General features: G+C 47.3%; 1 protein-coding gene across 1 annotated transcript in view; it reads left to right on the plus strand.

Annotated features, from left to right (window-relative positions):
- BORCS5 (BLOC-1 related complex subunit 5) overlaps positions 1 to 18650 on the plus strand; it is a 46431-nt gene extending 27781 nt beyond the window's left edge. The window contains exons 3-4 of the mRNA XM_055000705.1: positions 11314 to 11471; positions 18258 to 18650. Of these exons, the coding sequence (XP_054856680.1) occupies positions 11314 to 11471; positions 18258 to 18488 (389 nt within the window). The 3' untranslated portion in view covers positions 18489 to 18650. The remainder of the gene's footprint in view (positions 1 to 11313; positions 11472 to 18257) is intronic.
- Positions 18651 to 22096: the final 3446 nt, after the last annotated feature.

Here is a 22096-nt window from a genome sequence, read left to right on the forward strand (position 1 = left end):
TGGGTTTTCGTCCGTTTTAGGGATCTCCGTTGGCATCTCTCCAGGGCAGGGATCCCCCTCTTCCTCCGATTCTGATGTATCGTCAGGGCACAGATTATCGGAGCAGGAATCCCCCTCACCTTCTGTCCCTGGGTTGATCGTGGGCGGCGGCTGCAACGGGGCGGGCTCCCTCGGGTTAGAAATAACGCTTTGTAGGGTAGCTATTTGTACAGCCATTTCTTCGGGTGATGGTCTCTCTCCCGCCACCATTAATGAGAGTAGATGTATGGCATGAGCTAGGCTTTCTTCCATATCGACTAACCTAGCTTCTAGCAATTGAATTCTACTTGGACCCGGTTGGTCCGTCGTAGAGTCCCCAGCGGAAGCGGCCACCGGGGTATTCGGCCTCCAAGGTGGAGGGTCTCCCTGATCGCCTTGCGATCTCGCTGCTAGAATTCCTTTGGCCAGTCCTGTAACTGCCGAAATGCCGGAATCCACAGCCAGGGTACGATTTTGCATCTGTACCCAACTTTGCTCGGAAATCTCTGGTTGCTCCGTCCACGGAGTGAGTTCCGAATAGTCCCAACTTAGGACGCGGCGGCGGGACGTTTCCCATTCTATCTGTTCGGTCGTCCTGTTCCAAAATAGCCATGGTTGGCTGCTGTCCAGTTCAGGGACTGTTTCTAGGCTTCGGCGCCCGTCCATGGGTAACGGATGGGGCACCCCACTGGCCCTGCGCTCTCTCGTTTCTCGGGGTCGGGCTCCCCACTCCGAGGGCGTGGGTACCGAGAACAACGGGATGGTAACGGCCGTCGGCTTTTCGCCCTCACTGCCGAGATCGATGAGAGGAGGGGTGGTAGTTGAAGCTCCGTTCCCTGCCCGTGCAGGGTCTTGAGGTCGTAACTGTTGATCGCCGGGAGAAGCATACGGATCAAACAAAGGATCCCTGTCCGGGACTGCTTTGGATTCCGATGGGCCCGGCTTAGACAGGATTGGTAACAAAATGTCAGACTGTGGCTAGATAACGTCCTTCCTACAGGTTCTCCTTTACAAGCAAACAATAATAACATAATAACATTCGATTTATATACCGCCCTTCAGGACAACTTAATGCCCACTCAGAGCGGTTTACAAAGTGTTATTATTACCCCACAACAATCACCCTGTGAGGTGGGTGGGGCTAAGAGAGCTCAAGAGAACTGTGACTCGCCCAAGGTCACCCAGCTGGCTTTGTGGATCAGTGGGGAATCAAACCCGGCTCTCCAGATTAGAGTCCCGTGCTCTTAACCACTACACCAAACTGAGTCCATTGTTTGAATAAGGAAACTTTACTGCAGAATTGGTTCATTATAGTCCACTGTCCTGAATAGGAGATCCAGGATGGTACAAGAGCATTGTTACCAATGAAGGGCAAAGCATGAGGTACAAAGTAACAGTTCCCAGCTGAACCAGCCTCCCCCCACAGTTCTCAAAACAACATCTTTCAGACTTGGGAAGCTGGACTCTCTCAAGGCCAATCTTGGGTGGAACGTTGTTAGACAAAACAATCTTCTTTGGTGAGAAGTCTGCTTGGGAACTTGTGCACCTGTGGAGAAAGCACTTAGACACTAGAAGCATTAGAAAATGGAGTCAGTACAGCTCATATACACACTGAACCTGACACCGGGAAGCCCTGGCAGTGGGAAGGCCCAGCAAGCAGCCCGACCATCTGGAGGCCATTTTCTAGACGCTGTTGTTTTTACAACAGGCCTGGTTGTTAGTATTTTATAACTGCAGGCCATTCTTAATGTTGTGGCATAAAAGCTAAAGAGAAGAACCATTCAGTGAATGATTCACATTTTTATTGACATTTATCATCATAAATCATTTCTAAAGGTCAACTGCATTAGTATTGTCTCACAAATAGTGTCTCTCTAGTTTTAATCTTTGTAAAATATTTGACTGTCCACTTGACCTTATCTTTTCTGATTGGTTGCATATCTAATATTATCCAGAATATAGCTTTACAAGATTGTTTACGTATTTAAATATTTATATTCTGCCTTTCACAAAAAAGTCTGCAAGGCAGAGGGGTTTTTTTATCAGTGACGAACCCTGGGAAATTACCTTGAAGTCCTGTGCTGTTGTCAGACTATGGATGTCAGGTTATGGCAGATAGATCCCTGGACCACTTCAGCACGACACATGTCCTTGGCTAAATGATCATTATTCAGGAATTCAGTCTTGTACATATACACAGGTCCATAGGAGTATATGAAATAAAAGGCAGATGAGCCTGGTCACTTCTCATTGAAAGGAATAAAGTTTCAGGCGACTACAGGACAATATAATCACCCAGCCTCCTCCCCCTTAGATCCCAAGTACAGAATCAGTATGGGAAACATTTCTGAAGTTCACACACTATGCAGACAAGACGCTGAGTAATGCAACACTCCAGACACTCAAGGTCATTCTAAACCATATCAATAGAAAAGATTGTCCGCAGCTGCCGGCCATTCTGGGAGACAGAGGAAACGAAAGTGGTTTGCAAGTTAAGGAATGTACTTATCAGATATGACATAAGACCAGGTACATCACCCAGGCAACTCTGGCCATGCAGTTAATACTGGCATGGATGAATGGGCACATTCAAACATGACAGCTGGGGCGGAGGGGATCACAATAGACAGTGGGGGTGATATACCATATGACCTACTGAATTGCATCATCTGGTGTATAAAATGAAAAATTTGGTAGTGTTTTACATCTTCTGTAATAGCAAAAAATCTGAACAGTAACTAGGGTTGCCAGGTCCAGGTTGGGAAATTCCTGGAGATTTTGGTGGTGAAGCCTAGAGAGGATGAGGCTTAGGAAAGGGAGGGAGCTCAGCAGGGCATAGTGCCATAGAGTCCACCTTCCAAAGCAGCCATTTTCTCCAGGGAACTGATCTGTGTCACCTGGAGATCAGTTGTAATTCCAGGAGATCTCCAGCCACCACCTGGAGGCTGGCAACCCTAACAGTAACTAGTTGAAGATGTTTACTTGCCCTTTTCAAAAAAGTTATTCTGCTCGCACTTGTAGGTGTTTTTTTAAATGATGTCCTCATTATTAATATAGTTCATTCTATTTGTTGGTCAAAATTTTCTTCAAAAACAATACTAACATTTTAAAGCATCCAGGGCGGATATTCGATCATTTCAGCTCCCTTTCCAGGGAGGAGGTGGACAGGATTCTGCAGGTGGTGAGGCCTACCACATGCCTCCTGGACCCGTGTCCGTCGTGGCTGGTAAAAGCCAGTGTCGCCGGACTACGGGATTCCTTGGAGGTGATTGTAAACTTGTCCTTGAGCTCTGGAGTCTTTCCCAGGGCGCTAAAGGAGGCCGTGGTGCTGCCTCTTTTGAAGAAATCATCATTGGATCCTGCCGACCCGCTTAACTACCGCCTGGTCTCGAACCTCCCATTTCTGGGTAAGGTGATTGAGCGGGCGGTGGAGAAACAACTGCAGAGTTTCCTGAAGGAGACCTCAGCCCTAGATCCCTTCCAGTCCAGTTTTTGCCCAGGACACAGGGTGGAGACATTGCTGGTCGCCCTCACAGACAATCTTCACAGACATCTGAATCGAAGTGGATCGGCGCTGCTGATTTTATTAGATCTTTCAGCAGCATTCGATACGGTCGATTACAACCTTCTGACCCACCACTTTGCCGATGTGGGAATCCAGGGGACAGTGCTACAGTGGCTAGTCTCCTTTCTCCATGATCGGGGACAGAGGGTGGCGCCGCGGGAGACATTATCATCCCGTAGGCCACTAATATGTGGTGTGCCGCAGGGGGCAATACTCTCCCCATTATTATTTAATATCTATATGCGCCCCCTCGCCCAGTTGGTGCAGAGTTTTGGACTTGGGTGTCACCAATATGCGGATGACACCCAACTGTATCTGTTGTTGGATGGCCAGCCTGGATCGGCCCTGGTTGTCCTGGAGCTTGCTTTTGAAGCCGTGGCTGCATGGTTGAGGCAAGGTCAGCTGAAACTGAACCCTGCGAAGACGGAGATCCTGTACTTGAGTTGTGGAAATGTGGACTTGGGACCCCAGCTTCCTACATTCGATAGGGTGGGTGCTTACACTAGCTCCGAGAGTTAGGAGCCTGGGGGTGATCTTTGATCCCTCTTTGACGATGGAGGATCAGATTACTGTGGTTGCCAAGTCTTCTTTCTGTTACCTTAGACAGGCCAGGCAACTTGCCCCTTATCTTTCATCCCGCAACTTGACTACAGTGGTCCAAGCAATGGTCACCTCTAGGCTGGACTACTGTAACACACTCTACGCTGGGCTTTCCCTGAACCTGATCCGGTGGTTACAGCTAGTACAGAATGCGACGGCAACGGACATCACCGGAACGCCGATATGTTCACATATAACGTCGGTATTGCGCCAGCTGCGCTGGTTGCTGGTGGAGTACCGAATCAGGTTCAAGGTTTTGGTACTAAACTACAAAGCCCTATGCAGACTAGGACTGGTGTATCTGCGGGACCACCTCTCCCCATATGAACCCCAGAGGACTCTTCACTCCAGTGATAAACATCTACTAAAGATCCCTGGCCCTAGGGAGGCCCGCCTGGCATCGACCAGGGCTTTTTCAGTCCTGGCCCCAGCCTGGTGGAACGGTCTGTCTAATGAGACCAGGGTGTGTGTGAGTGTGTAAGAGTGTGTGAGAGAAATCTATGGTATTTAAGGTGTTTTATTTTTTTAAACTGTTAAACTATGAAATGTGATTTTAAACTTGGTTGTAATCTGCCCTGAGCCTGCTGATGTGCAGAGGGCAGAATATAAATTGAATATATAAAAAAATAAATATAAATGTCTACCGCCTTCATTTTTTCCTCGCTCCAGTATGTTGTTTTTGGAGCCCAGTACAATGCACTCTCACTGAAATATCAAATGAATCTACAGTTATTACATTCCTATTATATTAATTTTCTTTTTAAAATAGTAATAGCGGTATGTTTCCTGTCTTGGTTTGGTGAATGTTGCATAATAGAATATAGTCAAAATGCAAACGACTCTGTGCTTCTGAAGGGGCCTTGTTTGGAGTGGGTTGGGTGAGTTGGATTGAATGAGAATAAAGGGAAGGATATTGTTGCCTTTTGTTCAGGAACCCAGAATCCTAAGGCTGCCCCTGCTTCAAGGTCGTTCACAACAGAAATTAATATTGTAAAAGAATGGGGTGGGGGCACAGTTACTGAAAAGATATGATTAATATGCAATTCACTGATATAATACTGAACTGAGAGCCCCTAATGAGAATACACATCAAATGCCCAATGCTTTTCAGAATAGCCGTTGCCTGGCATTTAAAGGACGGCAGCAGGTTTCCCTGAAAAAGGAGGTCCCTAATAGAGATGGGCACAATCTGAATTAGGATTTCAACCCCCCCCCCCCGATTTTGGCATTTTCACCCTCGTGACTCAGCTGATCGGTTCTGCCCACGGCAACCGATCCAGCCGTCGGGAGTTTGCTGGTTTGGCACTTGATCGGATGGGTCAGTTTCAGTTCGGAATTGCAGACTGTCTGGCGCTAGTAATTAATTCCCGGGGCAACAGAGCCAGGGGGATGAGCTGTGTTTGCCCTCCTTCTGTCGCCCTCGAAACACGAATGGAAGCCCAGCTTTCCTTGATTAGCAGGCTTCCTTCCAACCACGGAGCAGCAACCCAGGGGAGGGAAGGGGAAAGGGGTGGGCATAAAGGAAAGGCAAAAGGCAGCGCGGGAGGCTGGGAGGCCGCCCACGCCGTTCGCCTTTCCCCAGGACAAGGGGCGTGTGGGCAAGCCAGCCGCCCCTTGTCCTGGGGAAAGGCAAAAGGCAGTGTGGGAGGCTGGTAGGCCGCCTGCACCGTTTGCTTTTCCCCAGGACAAGGGGCGCGTGGACAAGCTGGCCGCCCCTTGTCTTGCGGGGCAGGTGAATGGTGCGGGCAGCTTCCAAGCCACTCGCGCTGCTGCCAGCTCCGCAGCGCACCGGGACAGCTTCGGCGTGTCTGCTGCAGAAGACCTCTCCATCAGCAAACATTATTATATTACTGAGTGAGATCCTTCTACAAAGTCTTCCTCCATCAGAGGAAACCCTCCTCCACTGGAGAAAAACTTAGCAGAAAGAAGTTTACAGGATCCAACCTGGTATGAAATGGTAGCAAAAGAGTGTAATGAAATGCTGGTGTCTTCGTCGTGTCAGGGGCACTGGGCTGCTCTGACTTCAGCTGGTGCCATTTCGGATGTAATTGTGACTCCTCTGAAGATTAAATGTGTTTTTATCTTTATTAGTCCTGTCTAAACCTGTCATGTACTTGCCTTTGTGGGTGGCAAAACAAAGACGGATAATCTTTCATTAATTTTTCTCTGGAGCTAATTAAGCTCCTGAGGTTGCCCCATGGGTTGCCCATCTTTGTGCTCTAAATAAACATTCCTTGCAACAGAATAGAGAATAAATTATTCTGTTGGAATTAGTGCTGATTTTCTGTTCGTGTTTGCGCTTTGAATTAAATGGAGCATCCTTGGAACATTTTCCTGTGTTTTCAATAATAGTTGAGAGAGACATCTTTTTAAAAGCTGCCGAACCATGTATACAACGAAGAGTTTGTTTCAGGTGGGTAGCTGTGTTGGTCTACATTAGAAGAACAATGTTCAAGTCCAGTAGCACCTTAAAGTCCAACAAGAATTCTAAGGAATAAGATTTCAAGTGTCAATGCTTCCTTTTTTAGATACAGTTAGGAATGGAGATCCCTTATATCCCAGGTAGGAAAGGTGTTGCAAAGAAGTATGTCAGGATGCAAAGGCAAAATACCAAAATGTAAAAGTTTGATTAGAGCAGGGGAGAAATGCTTATGGGTGGGAAATGCACAAAATTAACATCTGTAGTGAGATAAGACATAAGGGATCAGGGATCTCTTTTCCTGCTTGTATCTGATGAAGGAAGCTTTGACCCTCGAAAACCTTTACTATGGAAATCTTGTGGGCCTTTAAGATGCTACTGGACTTGAACCCTACTCAACCAAGGATTACTAGCGTTTAAGGACAGAAACTTTGATATGAACTGTAACCTGTACAATCCTGCCCCCTGATCCCCAATTAAACAAAAATTAACAAGGTAAAAATTTATACTGGGAACTCCTGCAAGTCAGTATTAGGGAACTGGTGTGGGGGGGAGCATTCTGTCACATGGGCCTCGATTCCCTGCAGTCTATAGTGGTGCATGCACAGACCTCGTTTGGCCACCACAATGAAAACTCAGCCTGTGGGGTGATCGTTTGTGCTGGGATAGTGCACTGCCCGTGTCCTTACAGTTATGATGGGGCTGTTCAAGTGGAGCGTGTCTAAACTAGAGTGTGTGTGGGGGGGGGGGTAATGAAGGCTTTTTTCTCCCTCTTTAACTTGATGACTTTTCAGGTATAAGAACGAGGTTGTGCTGTGAGCCTTGCCTCATTGTTAAATGGTAAAATGGTAAATGCAGACATTTAAATAGGAAATGAGTAGGGGCCACTCTTTGCCCTTCCTTCTCTCGTAGGTAACTTCTTTTAGTACTTGAATAAATGCACCTGGCAGGGCAACTTTTATTTTTGGGAAGACGCTGCCTGCAGAGGGAGGGGGTTATGAAATATTTTTTCAGAAATGCCTGAGCAGGATTCGTGCCATTCGTGGTTTCACTGCTGCCACGCATTCTGATGAGCTCTTGTGGCGCATGGAGGGTCAGGAGGGGAGAGGAGGGGTCTTAGGTGAGAAGGATCTCCGGTGTCTTCAAGTACAATGATGCGTTGCCAGACCCACTGAGACCCAACAGCTCCTGAAAAGCAGGCACCAAATGCGCAAGACAGCAAGGAGCCTTGAGGCTTTGAAACTCTGTAAATGTTTGTCAGAGTGAAATTTGCCTGTGTGTCATCGAGTAAGAATGAGCTGAGGTCAGCCTTGGCAAGAACGAGCCTCTGTTTCTTTCCACACAAACAGCACAACACGAAAAGTGGGGGGCGGGGAAAGAAAAGGGGACAGAGCAGGGAGGAAGAGTTTAGTTGTAAACAACGTTTTAGAGATCTTGCACAGTTTAGAAGTTTTGAAGACTTAGGAAGACAAAGGAGGCGTTCAGTGGTCATTCGCAATGTGAGGTTGCTGCTGCTCCAGATTCGGTGTTTGAAGTTACATCATTCCTTTTGGCTCTCGTCCAGAGATACAGCATGTCTCCTGGCTGGGACCAGCTCTGGTTGAAGTCTTTGCACTCTGCAAATCTGCCAGAAACTTTGGAAGTTTTTGATGACTCCCTTGAAGGACAGGCAATGGGTGGCCTAGTGGTTCCCTCCAGCTCCCAGGGAATGCCCATCAGGTCCCAAATGTATCCCCCGCTCCCTGTTCCTGAACATGCTCCACAGCCACTTTCTCCTGCTTGAGCAGAACAAAGTCTCCTTAGCTCTCTTCCCACTCCATAATCATAGCAAATGACACTGCATGGGGGGGGGGGATGCGAGGGCCTTTTCTGCAGTCGTGTCTGTCTTGTGGAACTCCCTGCCCAGCAGCTGTTGCCCCAGGGCCTGCTGCCCGATTAGAAGGGCCTGTCCCACAGCTGTCTTTCCCATCTAGTGTACTGCTGCAACAGGAGGTCTGATGGGAAGCAAGTCAAGGGCAGACCAGTGAATCACACTGAGATGGAGGTGGCACCGTCTCTTATGAGTAGCGGTTCTGGACTCATAAGGGTGTTTGTTCTTTCAGTTTTTTCCTGACCTGGCTAGCAGCAGTCTTCTTGCAGCACAGAATGAGAGATTCCTGCGTTTCAGTCACTTTGCTCTGTGGCCATTGGGGCTGTGTGTGAGTGAGACAGCTTTAGGACTGCTTATTAGAGACGGGCACGAACTGAAATATGAACCAAAGTTTGTCACAAACCGGGCGAACCAGCGGTTCATGGGAGCTCATTTCTCATGAACGATGATGAATTTTAGCCTGGTTCGTATTTTGGTTCATCACTGCAGACTGCCTGGTGCCAATCAATCAGTTTCGTAGGCCACGGGCGGGGGCGGGGGGGGAATGGGTTCTCTGCAGACCTTCTACTGACCTGGAAATGACGTTTTCATGAACCAAATGATCTGGATCACGAACCGAGGCAAGTTCGTGAAAGTTTGTGGTTCATGGTTCATGAAACGCAACGAACCATGAACCGCACGGTTCGGAATTTTCCTGGTTCATGCCCATCTCTGCTGCCCATAATAGGATGGTTAGCAGATCCCTCTGCTGAGTTTTCCTTTCTTTTTAATTCAGCCACCCATGTCATCTCTACCTCCCAGAATATGATCCCAAATTGAAACTTACTTGGGAAGACTTCTTGGGAAAGATTTTATTAATGCGTAAAACTCTTCAATTGGTCTCTCCCCCATCCCCATTTTTGCTTAAATAGGAAGGGAGCTTCAGTTTCAATAGGAAGTGAGCATTTAATCTAATCTTCCTAACAGCAAGAATGGCCATATATTTTTGCACACATATATGCAGCTTATGCTGTAACAGCAAGTTCAAAAATGTTATTTTGAAACATAATCTGTCACCTTTCAGTCCAACCTGTCTAGTATAATTGAAGTCAAATAAAGTGTGACAAGACAATTGAAAACCCAACCCTGACACCAGATTATGGAGCCACTGTGATCTTGTTTCTAATTATCAGAGATGTGTGAATAGGGGTGGGGGGGGTAGCAGTGCTGAGTCAAATCCCCCCCCCCATTTTGTGGCTGCCCACTGCTTTTCCCACCCATCGTTTCTCCCTCTGTGCTCCATGTTCCATTATGTCCTGTTTACTTCCTCCTTGGATTATTAAAGCTCTTGAGAATCATGTACCAAAAAGTGCTGTACAGCTAGTCAGAGCTGCTTGTGGGTTGACATCACATGGGGGGAGTGTGCAGTGCTGCTTCTCTGGGGCACATCATAGGCCAATGGAACTTTTTTGTGACTGTCTCACACACCAAAACCTTGAAAGAGTACTGGTGGGCCGGGGAAGAAACTTGCTACATTGACTGAGATCTTCACGAAGTGGCATTCTCTGTTTTTTTATCATCACATATGGCTGATTCCGCACACGTTGGATAATGCACTTCCAATCCTCTTTATAGATCATTTGGAACGGATTTTTTCGTGTGTGGAACAAAAAATCCACCTCAAACGACTGATGAAGTGCATTGAAAGTGCATTGTCCAATGTGTGTGGAATCAGTCATAGTTTATGAATCTTCTAATACGAAGCACGTTGAACATGGTTCTACCGTATGAGGATATCAACTGTTAGTGAGGCTCCAGAGAATTTAGATCTTTTAAATAGCTAAAATGCAATCAAACAAAAAGCCCAGTTCGGATCACAGCCAGGAAGGAAGGGGGTATTAATACTGCTAACCCTGTCCTTTCATTCTGCCTACCAAAACAACCCTCCCTGTGCTATAATTGCCCCTGGCATCCATCTGTTTTTTCCTCCCAGGGTTAATGCCAGCAGGAGGAGGGGGGGTTTCAGTAGGAACCATGTAGACATGGTTCCTTTTCTAAATGGCCTTGATCCATACTGGTGGTACACCCAGTTGCAGTTTAGGTTTTAAAAACTTGCAACAAACTGAAAAAGCTTTGCTGGGTGGAATGATGTGGCTGCAAGGACAGCAGAGAAGCGAAACCGCTTTGCTGTCATCATCACTACAAACTAGGCAAAATAGTTGCCTTGGTGGCCCTGACTGGGCACAGAAGCAATAGACGTTTTGTAAATAATAATAACTGATGCTATTTATCCCATGTTCAGTCACATTCACTTAAAGATTTGTCTGTTTAAGCTATAAATGTTTGCCCTATATGTTTCATCACTCCAAACTCCTTGGGCACTCCAAAGGGCACTCCGGAGCATTAGTGCGCACTGCCTGGGGGCATCTCTACATTCCACAGGCCAAGCACAACTTTGAAAGGCGTGCCCCCCCCTTGTTGCCCAGGAACCTCAGTTTGGGCATTGCTGCTGCCACAATCGTCCTGAAGTTGATGGCCAGTTTTCAGACGCCTAGCTTTATTTCGTGATGTTACGCTTGCCCCAAACGGAGACCCTTCGCTTCCATTGCGAACCGTCGGGAGATGGCCTCAGTCTGGATGTTCCTTTTCCTTTCGGCACTGCAATTCCCACTATCATTTTGGACCAGCATCCAGTTTTGAGGCTCCTCGCTTTATTTTCTGATGTTACGCCTGCCACAAAGGGACAGACGGACGTGCAGTTATTGTAGGTGTTTTGCTTGTGGACCAGCCATTATTCCTCCTTTGCTTGTTCCATGATGAGCTGTTGTAGTTGCTCATGGCTGTTATTTGACTCTCTTCCAGGCCTTCTCAGTGGGCAGACATCTCCAACCAACATTAAACTGGAGAAGCTGGATTCTCAGCAAGTTCTTCAGCTTTGCCTCCGGTACCAAGACCACCTTCACCAGTGTGCAGAGGCAGTGACCTTTGACCAGAATGCTTTAGTCAAGCGGATCAAAGAGGTAATGGAGAGGCCGCTCCTGGAGGTGGGAAGCGAAGCTAACAGGAGTGTCTCTAATAGCTCTTCCGTGTAGTGGGGGGGGGGGGCTGGGGGCAGCGGCACAATGAGTCTTCTGTAGCTGTTGAAATTTGTCCCGGTGAGCTTCGGTCAGATTCATTGACAGGTAAGGAAGGAGGATTTGTGCCAGTGCTCTGCTGCAGTTGCCGTTACTAGGATCAGAATTATTCCTTAGTTTCAGGAACACACGTTGCAGTATTGCTTGTACCGTAAGATACACATATGTGTACGTTGCATGTAAAATATGAATACAGAATGTCGTCTCAGTGGGCATTCTTTTCTTAAATCTTTAGGTGTTCGTTTGGGGAGTTTTAATCCCCCAGTATGTGTGCGTGTGTCTGAAAACCTAGGGCTTCCTTCAAGTTTATAGAGAAATCTCCCTTCTACCCTTGTTTCCAATTTGTGGATTTTTTTTGATCCACACTTTATGACCTGGTTCGAAATGAGATATATATGTACTGGAGAGGATAAAAGAAATAAGCCGGTGGCAGGTAGAATAGGAAGTCTAACTGGTGCCATGTTGGGTGGTGAGGGGAGTTTCGCCACAGGCTTCTGTTTCAATCCATCCACCCCCCACCCATCCATTTCAATACAGACTCAGCTCCATAAATAATAGAATAAAAAACAATAAAAATAAGACTAGGGAGGGCACATGCAGTGCGACGAGCACAGAACTGTGGGCGCAGGTTGTAGGGGGGACAGAGAGGTGATACCTTCCTCCGACAAGGAAGTAAGTTATTGAGGCTCAGTCAACCGCTTGCGTATCCCACACACCCAAAGGCAAAATTTGGCAACTTGGTTAGCAATCTCCTGGGAAGGGTCTGCAAGAAGGAGGGAGGTAGAGTCTTCTGCTTTAGTGCAGTCACAGCAGAATCAGGACCTGTCCCTTAGCCCCACTTTGTTCTTACCTTTAGAATTGGAGGCAGCACTGAGGCTCACGGAGCCACCTGGGAAAGCAGGGAGTGCCCACTGGAGTGAGCATTCGGGTGATCGTCAGTTGAACAGAAAGCCTGGAGAATTCTGATCATGTGTTTTACATAAACACCTTTTAAGAAAACAAAGTGGGGATCTTCAGGAACATTGTGATGTAGAGAGACACATAAGAAAAAATGGAAAACCTTTAATTAAGAACACCAGCTTCATGTGTGTATATCCTTGGGAAAGGACTCCGTAAATTATTGGTGATTAGATCCTGCGGTTACTGGCCTTTCGCATAGCTATCTTCCTTGCTTGCTAATCCCCCCACCCCCCACACACACCCACACAAATTCTATTTACTAGCAAGGAGACCAATTCAGGTAATACTTACCCAATGTCTGGATCAAAACGTGCTTAAATTTAGGAACATTCTTATTTTGGGTCTGTGCAGGCAAAACACTGGTTTTCTTAGACCACCTCTGAGAGCTGAGGTTCCTTTTTTCCCCAGTTGCAGGGATATTCACACTTACGCTTCAGGTCAGAGGTAGAACATCCTTGTACTTCATTATACCCTCTCATTGGGTTGCTGTGCTGGATGTCAGAGTTGGATCCACTTACTCTCTTGCATCAAGTGTCCACGGACTTCATTAACAAACTATCCCTTTGTGCCTCACTAGAACAAATTTTGCATTTACTTTCACATGCCCCAGCAGCTACCAATCAAGGTAATCAAACCTTTTGTCAATCCCAGGAATTGACCGTTGGAGTCTTTGTTCTAACGGCTAGGTGGGTTCTCCCACCTCAGGGCACATTTTACCTATAAAGGTAAGGCCCTGGCCTCATTCAAATTGTACACGCTTACCGGATCCAAAGTGTTTTTCCCTTGAGGTTTGCACTAAGCCTCTTGCTCCCTTGGCCGAGAATGCTGGCATTTGAAGCTCTCCCTCCGCGGACTTCCCTGCTCTCCGGATAGGTAATTATCGCCTTTCAATCCCTCAAATCTATCCCACCTTCACCACTGCTTTTCCTAGGCCTCTTATGTGTTTGCATGTGTATGCATTTGCCCCTTGAATAAAATACATCAGCTTGTCCCAGGGATTATTTTACCCTATATCTGGAGTCCCTAGCCATGCATGCGTGCGTGTGTACATGTACATACACCCCCTGGTAAGCCTGGTAATTATAGCCTTTCCCAAAATTGCTTTCTGCCCACTCCTCCCTGATTTCCTCTTAATTAGCCTCATATATGTTCTGGGTGTGATTGCATGTTTGCCCTTTTATTTCTCTTTTAATAAAAACCTTTCCATCTGAACATCTGGCTGATTTATTGCAACAGTTCTCTTAAGGGAAAAATCCCTGTAAACAATGGTGGAGAATCCCAGTTACCCCCTCTCACTTTGTCTCCTTTAAGCTAATTTCCCCCAACTAATTAGGAGACTGCCTATTTGGGTAACACTTAATCCAGGCTGCTAAGTGCCAACCCAAAAAGGATGCCTTCTTAGCTCTTCGTGCTTTTGGAATTGGCCTATTTGGGACCAAAATCAGCCCCCACGAAGTGCTGGAACACACCTGCAGCCAGCATGAAGATGTCACTTTAGGAAGTGACGTCATCACGCCCCACCATGCACTTGTCAAGGTTGCCAGCTGGTGACAGATGATCGCTCGGTGCCTTGCCACCTCCCACTGGTTGCCAGCAATCAGCAGGCACCAGTGCAAACTGCTGGGAGTTTGCCCTCCACCAGCGGGTACCAGGGAACCCTAAGTTATAAACTATGCATTTGATGGTTGTTGGGGGTTTTCCGGGCTGTATTGCCGTGGTCTTGGCATTGTAGTTCCTGACGTTTCGCCAGCAGCTGTGGCTGGCATCTTCAGAGGTGTAGCACCAAAAGACAGAGATCTCTGTCTTTTGGTGCTACACCTCTGAAGATGCCAGCCACAGCTGCTGGCGAAACGTCAGGAACTACAATGCCAAGACCACGGCAATACAGCCCGGAAAACCCCCAACAACCATCGTTCTCCGGCCGTGAAAGCCTTCGACAATACTATGCATTTGATGTTGTTATAGTAGTACAGTAAGTTTAGACTTAAGAAAGTAATGCATACATTTCAGTTTTTCCCTAAATTTTTAAGGAAAAAAAGAACACACACACCTCTCAATCCTGTCAAAATTTCCAGAAATTTCACATCTCTAGTGCCTTGGCAAAAGCATTGGCAATATAATATGCTAGAATGTTCTTTTAATTTTTCTTTATTTATGCCTTTAATCTGTATTATGGCTCATGTCACTCCAGAGGCTCAGTGTAGGTAACAAGTTGTGAACTGGAGAAGTCCCCAAAGGTGTTAAGTGTCAGATATGCCTCCAGCATATCTGTCATGGGTTATGGGTTTCTTGCTGCAGTGTGTAGCGTACCTCTGAGAACATGCAGAGGGAAAGCTGTTTTGCTGACTGGTTGCTAGCTGCTTATCTTGCAGGTGTTTTGGTTACAATTTCCTAGCAGGCCTGAGAACGTGGCCTTGAAGTTCCAGCAGAGACTGCACCAACCTGCTAAGAGACTGAGCAGAGCTCATCCTTTCCCTCCTCCCCTCTCTCCTAGCTCCCTGGCTCAGCATGCCAAAATCCTAATGGACTTTCTTTCCCACTTGGGGAGGGGGGGGAGTTTGCCCTATAATTAACCTTGCTTTGCTACCTTTCGTCACTTCAGCCAATGATCCTGTGTGACCATCCTGATACTGGTATTCTTCTTTAATAAAGTAACTTTAACTCATACACCTAAATGATGCAGTGAAGTGTTTGGGGGAAATACCTGGCAAGACCTGACATGAAGAGTGCATTCCAGGCACAGGGTTGGATCCAACCAGCTTTTCTGCTGATGAAAAAGGAAGGGGGGAGGGGGGTCCCCTTTGACCATCACAAAGGCTATGCTGGGAATCACCAGACCAATGTACAAAAGCCATGTGGCACAAGGGCTGTAGTAAGGAGGGGAATTGGGTGAGACTGTGAAAAAGCCAACCCGGGAGCCAACCCAACATAGAGAACCAGAGGAGTTAGCCCTGTTAGTCTGCAGTAGCAAAATAGCAGAGCCCAGTAGTACCTTTAAGACTAACCAACTTTATTGTAGCAAAAGCTTATGCTACAATAAAGTTGGTTAGTCTTAAAGGTGCTACTGGACTCTTTGCTATTTAACCCAACTTATGCTCTCTTGTGCTTTTAGCAAAAATCCACTTGAATGGAAAGGTCTTTTTCTGATCTGGAAGGTTTGGGGCTCCAGCAGATTTCCAGAAAAAATTAATTGTAGAGGTGAGGAGCCTAAAAATGCCCTGCTGATTTGGTACCTAGATGGAAGGCACAGGACAGCATTCCTGGCTGATGTTAAAGGTCAGGAAGGCGTGGAGGAGGTGTCAGAATGTGTTTTAGGATTTTACAGGCTCGGGGGCCCTGGTCAAGGTGCTGTGCAGCCCACCTCCATCGGAAGGGGAGTTCTACAGCATTCAAGGAGCAGTGGATTTATTTTGCAGGCATAATATGCTTGATCCAATTGACCCATAATTGAAGGCTGTAGAGCCATCCCAAAACACTCCTTTTGAGTCAGCCTTTCAAAACACTAGAGTCCTTGTACTGCTGTGTTTAATGTGGCACGGAGGCATTTGGAAGCTTTCCAGCGGGCTTCTATTCTGCAGCCCTGTCTCTTATTAGGTGGGACAATTCGCTTTTGGAATCCTGGCATCAGTTTGCTTCCCTCTCGTGCAAAGGTTGACTTGCTGGTGGTCTGCTTTACATGCTATAACTCACAGGGCTAGCCCCAGCACACCAAGTTTATTAAGTTGAGCATTTTAAAAGTGGAAACTTCTGTGCCAGGTTTAAATTGTTTCCACACCCAGTGGAATGATGTGCTCTGCTAGATTTTATCACTTGTATGAAAGGGGAGGAAGCTGTGGGAAAGACCAGGGAGAAGTTGATGGGTTTCAGCTTCAGCGCGACAGAAGTCAGGCACAGCGCTGAACCCTGAATGTGAGAACTTACAAGTTCCGGGGGGGTGGGGGGTGAGGACCAATCTCTATTTAGGCATCTTGTCCAAAGAAGCAACCTTTACAGTATATCTTCAATAGAAAGATGCTTCTTCTGTGCCCACATGGGGAGAATCTCTGTCTCTGGGCTGGTGTGGTATAATGGTTAGAGTGGCAGACTAGGAGCTGGGAAGACAGGATTCGCATTCCTCACTCAGCCATGAAAGCCCACCAGGTGACTTTGGGCCTGCCAATCTCTCAGTTTCTCCGACCCTCACAAGGTGATGGTTGTCAGGATAAGTGGAGGCGGGAGGAACAATGTAAGAACTCACTTTGGGTCCCCAAGCAGGGAGAAAAAGCAGGATATACATTTAAAATATGTAACTTGGGGGGTGGGGGGGAGATTTGTAATGGAAATATAGGGAAAGGAAGTTCAAGTAAGAGTCTGTCCAGATGATAAAGCGAGAGCCACCTGATACCTTTAATTGGTGGTGGAGAGTTCCCTCAAGGCATAGCTGACTTATAGCAGCCCCTGGTGGGGTTTCCATGGCAAGAGACTAGCAGAGGTGGTGTGCCGTTGCCTGCTGCTGCAACCCTGGTCTTTGTTGGACGTCTCCCATCCATTTTTTAACCAAGGCCAACCCTGCTTAGCTTCTGAGATCTGATGTGGGCTATCCAGGCCAGGCCTTTAATGAGAACCAGCCAAAATGACACAAAAGTGTGTATGCTTTTGAGTTCACTGGGGCTGCCTTGCAATTCTAACCAAATTGCTTATCCCAGTGATCTACATTTGCACGAACGGCAAAAACACAGGAGATTTTCCTTTTCCCTTCTGTATGCTGGAAGATCACACGTTTCTCACATGACATTGTGTGTTTGTTGCACCCATCTTGCACTGCTCATGGATCTGGGCCATTCACAGTAGGAGGGCTTATAGTAACTGTTAATGTGTTGACCCCATTGTAACACTGGAAGTCCTCCTTGCTTTCCCCTTGGGTGCAAGAAGGGCTCCTCCTCAGAGCTTTTGCTGAAAGGGAAGCCAAAGTTAAGAGTTCCCACTTGCTTGTATGCTGGTTTTTAGTTGCCGAGCATTCCTAAATGGGTCAGGGCACCTGGCTGGGTGGTAATGCTTTAGCAGACGGGCCGAGTGCACCCGAGTTGCCTTCCATGCACAGAATAACGCCTCTCAGTAATTCCAAGGAACCATTTTTGTTGGTGTGCTCAGCCCCACAGAACACGTTGTGCTGTGGGATTTGATGAGGATTATTCCTTTCAGCGCCGGATGGTTTCAGAGGTGTTGGGATTTTCCTGCCAGCATCAGATGACGGTCAGGATTATTTGATAAGTGACACAGCTTTAAATAAGGGACGCAAAAACTTAAGACTGCCATTATTTTGTTATAAACGATTAACACCTGAAAACATTTTGGTTTCTCTAAAAAATGTTTTACTTTTTAAGAGAGGTCATTAGAGGCAGTGATGTTTCTGCAGTTTTCATGCATCTGACAAAGAGAGCTGTGGTTCTCGAAAGCTTATGCTACAAGAAAGTTGGTTAGTCTTAAAAGTGCTACTGTACTATTAAAAGCTGTTCTGGGAATCACCACACTGATGTACAAAAGCCGTGTGGCACAAGGACTGCAGTAAGGAGGGGAACTGGGTGAGACCGTGTGAAAGAGTCCGCCCAGGAGGCTGGGAAATTGATGGGTCTGTTGATCGTCGTTGTGAATCGCTGCTGTAGTTGGTGGTAAAAGTTCCTTCGTCTTCTAAGTGTCGCCTGACTAACCCTTTCCACTTGTTTTTGCAACCAGATGGATCTTTCAGTAGAAACTCTGTACAGCTTGATGCAGGAGCGCCAGAAAAGGTACGCTAAGTATGCAGAGCAGATCCAGAAAGTCAACGAGATGTCAGCCATCCTGCGCCGCATCCAGATGGGCATTGACCAGACTGTCCCCCTGATGGAGCGGCTGAACAGCCTCCTGCCTGAGAACGAAAGGCTGGAGCCTTTCAGCATGAAACCTGACCGGGAACTCAAGCTATAGTCCTCTGTTCACCACCTTTTTCATGGAGCCTGCTTGACACATCATGCGCTTGCCACCCAAGGCACTACTTCTTCATCAAAGCACTGCGGTCAGAAGAGTGTGCTTGTTTTGTGCGGACGGTCATTTCAAACTGGGAATAAAGGACTGTTTCCAAGTCCCTCATGTAGCTGTTGTAAACTTCAGGGAACTCCCCTTACATGAGCTTGCCTGTTGAAGAAGCCCTGTGCTTCTTCCACAGAAACCCTCCACGTTGCAAAGGATGGTGGGACATGTTCTAAGGCAGTGCTTTTCCTACGAATTGAGATCTTTCAGGGTCTGAAGAGTGGAAATGAAAGTTGAATTGCTGCCCCCATGAGCTTCTTTGCTGCTGATCTTCCTCTGGCAGTGCATGGCTACTGGGGATTGTTGGCTCTGGGCCAAGCTAGAAGTGACGAATGACACTTGAATGGCAAGTGAACAGACTCGCGTGTATTCCTCCCTGTTCTCTTGCACTCCACTCGATCACGTGTCATTCGTCACTTCTAGCTTGGCCCTCTGTTGTAGGGTGGATTCTCCTTTAACATGGACTGACCACGAGGCCTTATGCGCCACACTGCCACCCAGCACAGATTGAAGACATGTCCCAGGAGGGTGGGCATTGCCATCTGCTCCACTCCTGATCCTGACTGGGTGAAGGCAGCGGCCAGGCATTGCCACCTTCTCTGCTCCTGATCCTGGCTGATTGAAGGTGGGGGCAGGCATTGCCTCCTGCTCCGCTCCTGATCCTGGCCAGGTGAATGCACGGGGCAGGCATTGCCTCTTGCTGTGCTCCTGATCCCAGCTGTGTGAAGGCAAGGGCCGGTCATTGCCACCTGCTCCAAGCCTGATCCTGCCAGAGTGAAGGCGGGCAGGAATTGCCACCTGCTTCGCTCCTGGTTCCTGCTAGGTAAAGCGGGAGCAGGCATTGCCACCTGCTCCGCGCCTGATCTTGGCCGGGGGGAGGGCGCTGCCTCTTGTTCCGCTCCTGATCCTGGCCAGGGGCAGGCATTGTTTCCTGTTCTGCTCCTGATCCCAGTCAGGTGAAGGTGGGGAGCAGGCATTGCCACCTGCTCCGCTCCTGATTCCAGCTGGGTAAAGGGGGAGCAGGCATTGCCACCTACTCTGCCCCTGATCTCGGCCGGGTGAATGTGGGGGAGCGGGGCAGGGCGGGCACTGCCCTCTTTTCTGCTCCTGATCCTGGCCGGGTGAAGGTGGGGTGCAGGCATTGCCACCTTCTCCGCTCCTGACCCCAGCCTGGGATTCCTGCAGCAGCAGTGCCCTCTGGTGGTGAACCAGGGTAGGAAGTGAGTTGTCTAAAACACGCTTACTCTCTTATATAGTAAGATTAAATGAATAGTTGCTTGAGTCATGTGACACAGCTGTGTGGCTGCAGGGCGATCACCTGTGCAGAGGTGTTGTCCTAGACTGGTGTCCTCTCCCCACCAGCCTTCTTCAAGATCTTTGTAACTATTTTCCTGCTGCTGTCAAATAGTTCCTGCCAGTAGTAAGGAAACGTCTTGATCCTATCAGGAAAGACAGAGGCTACATTTAGCCTCTGTCCAAAGGCAGCTGGCAAAGCTACCAAGCCCAGGACAGGTTGGCTGATGCCATTTTCTGTGGGGTTTGATGTACTTATTCAGTGAAGGCTCCTATTACATTCCCAGACTGTTCCCTGGCAAGACATCACTAGCTTCAACGTTATTTCACAGCTGCACTAAAGAGGAGCACTGGGATTGCTAGGGTGTTAAAGGCTGTATCTGAGCCAATCCCTGGCTTTAAAGTACCTGTGTGGTGGGTGGCGGGTGGCATGGCATCACCTGTGCAAGACTGAACTTCCCCTACTTTTGTCATATAAAACACACAATCTGGGCCCAGGGCCACATATATTGCCCTTGCGTGTAAATGCTGCCGTGTTCTTCAGTTCCCTGGAAGCTGCTTACCATTCAAGCTTTCACCGTCTCTGCTTGAGGACAACTATCCTTGTACGGATGCCACGATTTCTCCTAATCTCCCAGGCCCAACACATGATGATTATGTGGGGTTTAGAGCAAAAATGCCCACACCTCGTATGTCCTCCTTGTAAGTCTAGGCACAGACTCACAGAAAGTTCTGTCCATCCAGTATGGCTTACGCAACTGTCTGCATCTGCAGTTTTCACTGATAGCTCAAGATGGGTAGCCATGTTTGTCTGTAGCAGTAGAAAAGAGCAAGAGTCCAGTAGCACCTCTGAGACTAACAACATTGGTGGTGGAGTATGAGCTTTCATGAGCCACAGCTCACTTCTTCAGATACAGCTAGAATGATCATTGCACTCTCCAAGATATAAGGACAGATGGACTCACATTATTAGCTGTATTTGAATGCTTCTTTGTGCCCCCCCCCCCAATCTGTTTTTGTCATATTTCCACAAACTGGCCTGGAAAAAAGACAGACCAAGCACTTGCATTCTGAAACAAATATCATATCCTTATCCATCTTTGTATGTACTAACACTACAGTTTAGGTCTAGCAAGAACTGAGTTTTGTGCTGATAAAGAACTTTAATTTCTCATTTAATGCCACGTACTTCCTGGCTAGTTCTGCACTGGTGCTACGGATGGCTATTTTAGAATGCCGGAAGAGTCAGGTATCACTGGAGGATGTTCCGCTTGAAAGGGCAGGTGTTGGTTTTTGTCCAAATAGCAGATATCCTGACCCAGCAGTTTGGTGTAGTGGTTAAGTGTGGCAGGAGTCAGGACTCTAATCTGGAAAGCCAGGCTTCATTCCCTATTCCTCCACTGGAAGCCAGCGGGGTGACCTTGGGTCAGTCACAGCTCTCTTAGAGCTCTCTCAGCCCCACCCACCTCACAGGGTGCTTGTTGTGGGGATAACAACAACACACCTTGTAAACCATTCTGAGTGGGTGTTAAGTTGTCCTGGAAGGCGGTATATAGATTGCATGTTGTTATTACTATTAAAATAAACACAGAAGCAGCTGCTAGATGCCAGTTCCAACTAATACAATAGAAAGGCTCCTCTGGGAAGCAACAATCAAACGGGCAACCCCTTATAGCGGAGGCCAATGTAATGAGCCAAAATGTGTAGAGTCACATGTGTGTATTATAGGGACAAGAGCAACAAGCAAATAAATATATATCATATACAATCTTATACAAAGGGAAAAAAGAAAAAATTGTAATCATTGGACTGCGTTATGGAAAGAATGGCCATACATGTATGTTTATGAATTTGTATTTGATATTGGACGTATTGGATATGATACTGGATATTAGACGTACTCTTGAATTTGGATGTTTTTTGTTACCTTTGGAATAGTTGGAAGAATGCTTGATATATATAGATTGTTATGGCTGTTATTTATGTATAGGATTTTTATGGTGTTTGTATATTTATTCACTTGTTGCACTCGTCACTTTATAATAGATACATGTGATTCTATGCATTTTGGCTCATTACATTGGCCTCCGACGTAGGTGGGGCGGGGGGTTCCCGTTTGGTGGTTGCAGAGGCCACTTCCAGGCTGGGTTGTGAACTTGCTTCATTCTCCCCAGTGGGAAAGACCGTCCTCCATTTTATCTTCAAGTACAACG

The sequence above is a fragment of the Eublepharis macularius genome, chromosome 16, assembly GCF_028583425.1.
Source record: "Eublepharis macularius isolate TG4126 chromosome 16, MPM_Emac_v1.0, whole genome shotgun sequence".
Lineage (NCBI taxonomy): Eukaryota > Metazoa > Chordata > Lepidosauria > Squamata > Eublepharidae > Eublepharis > Eublepharis macularius.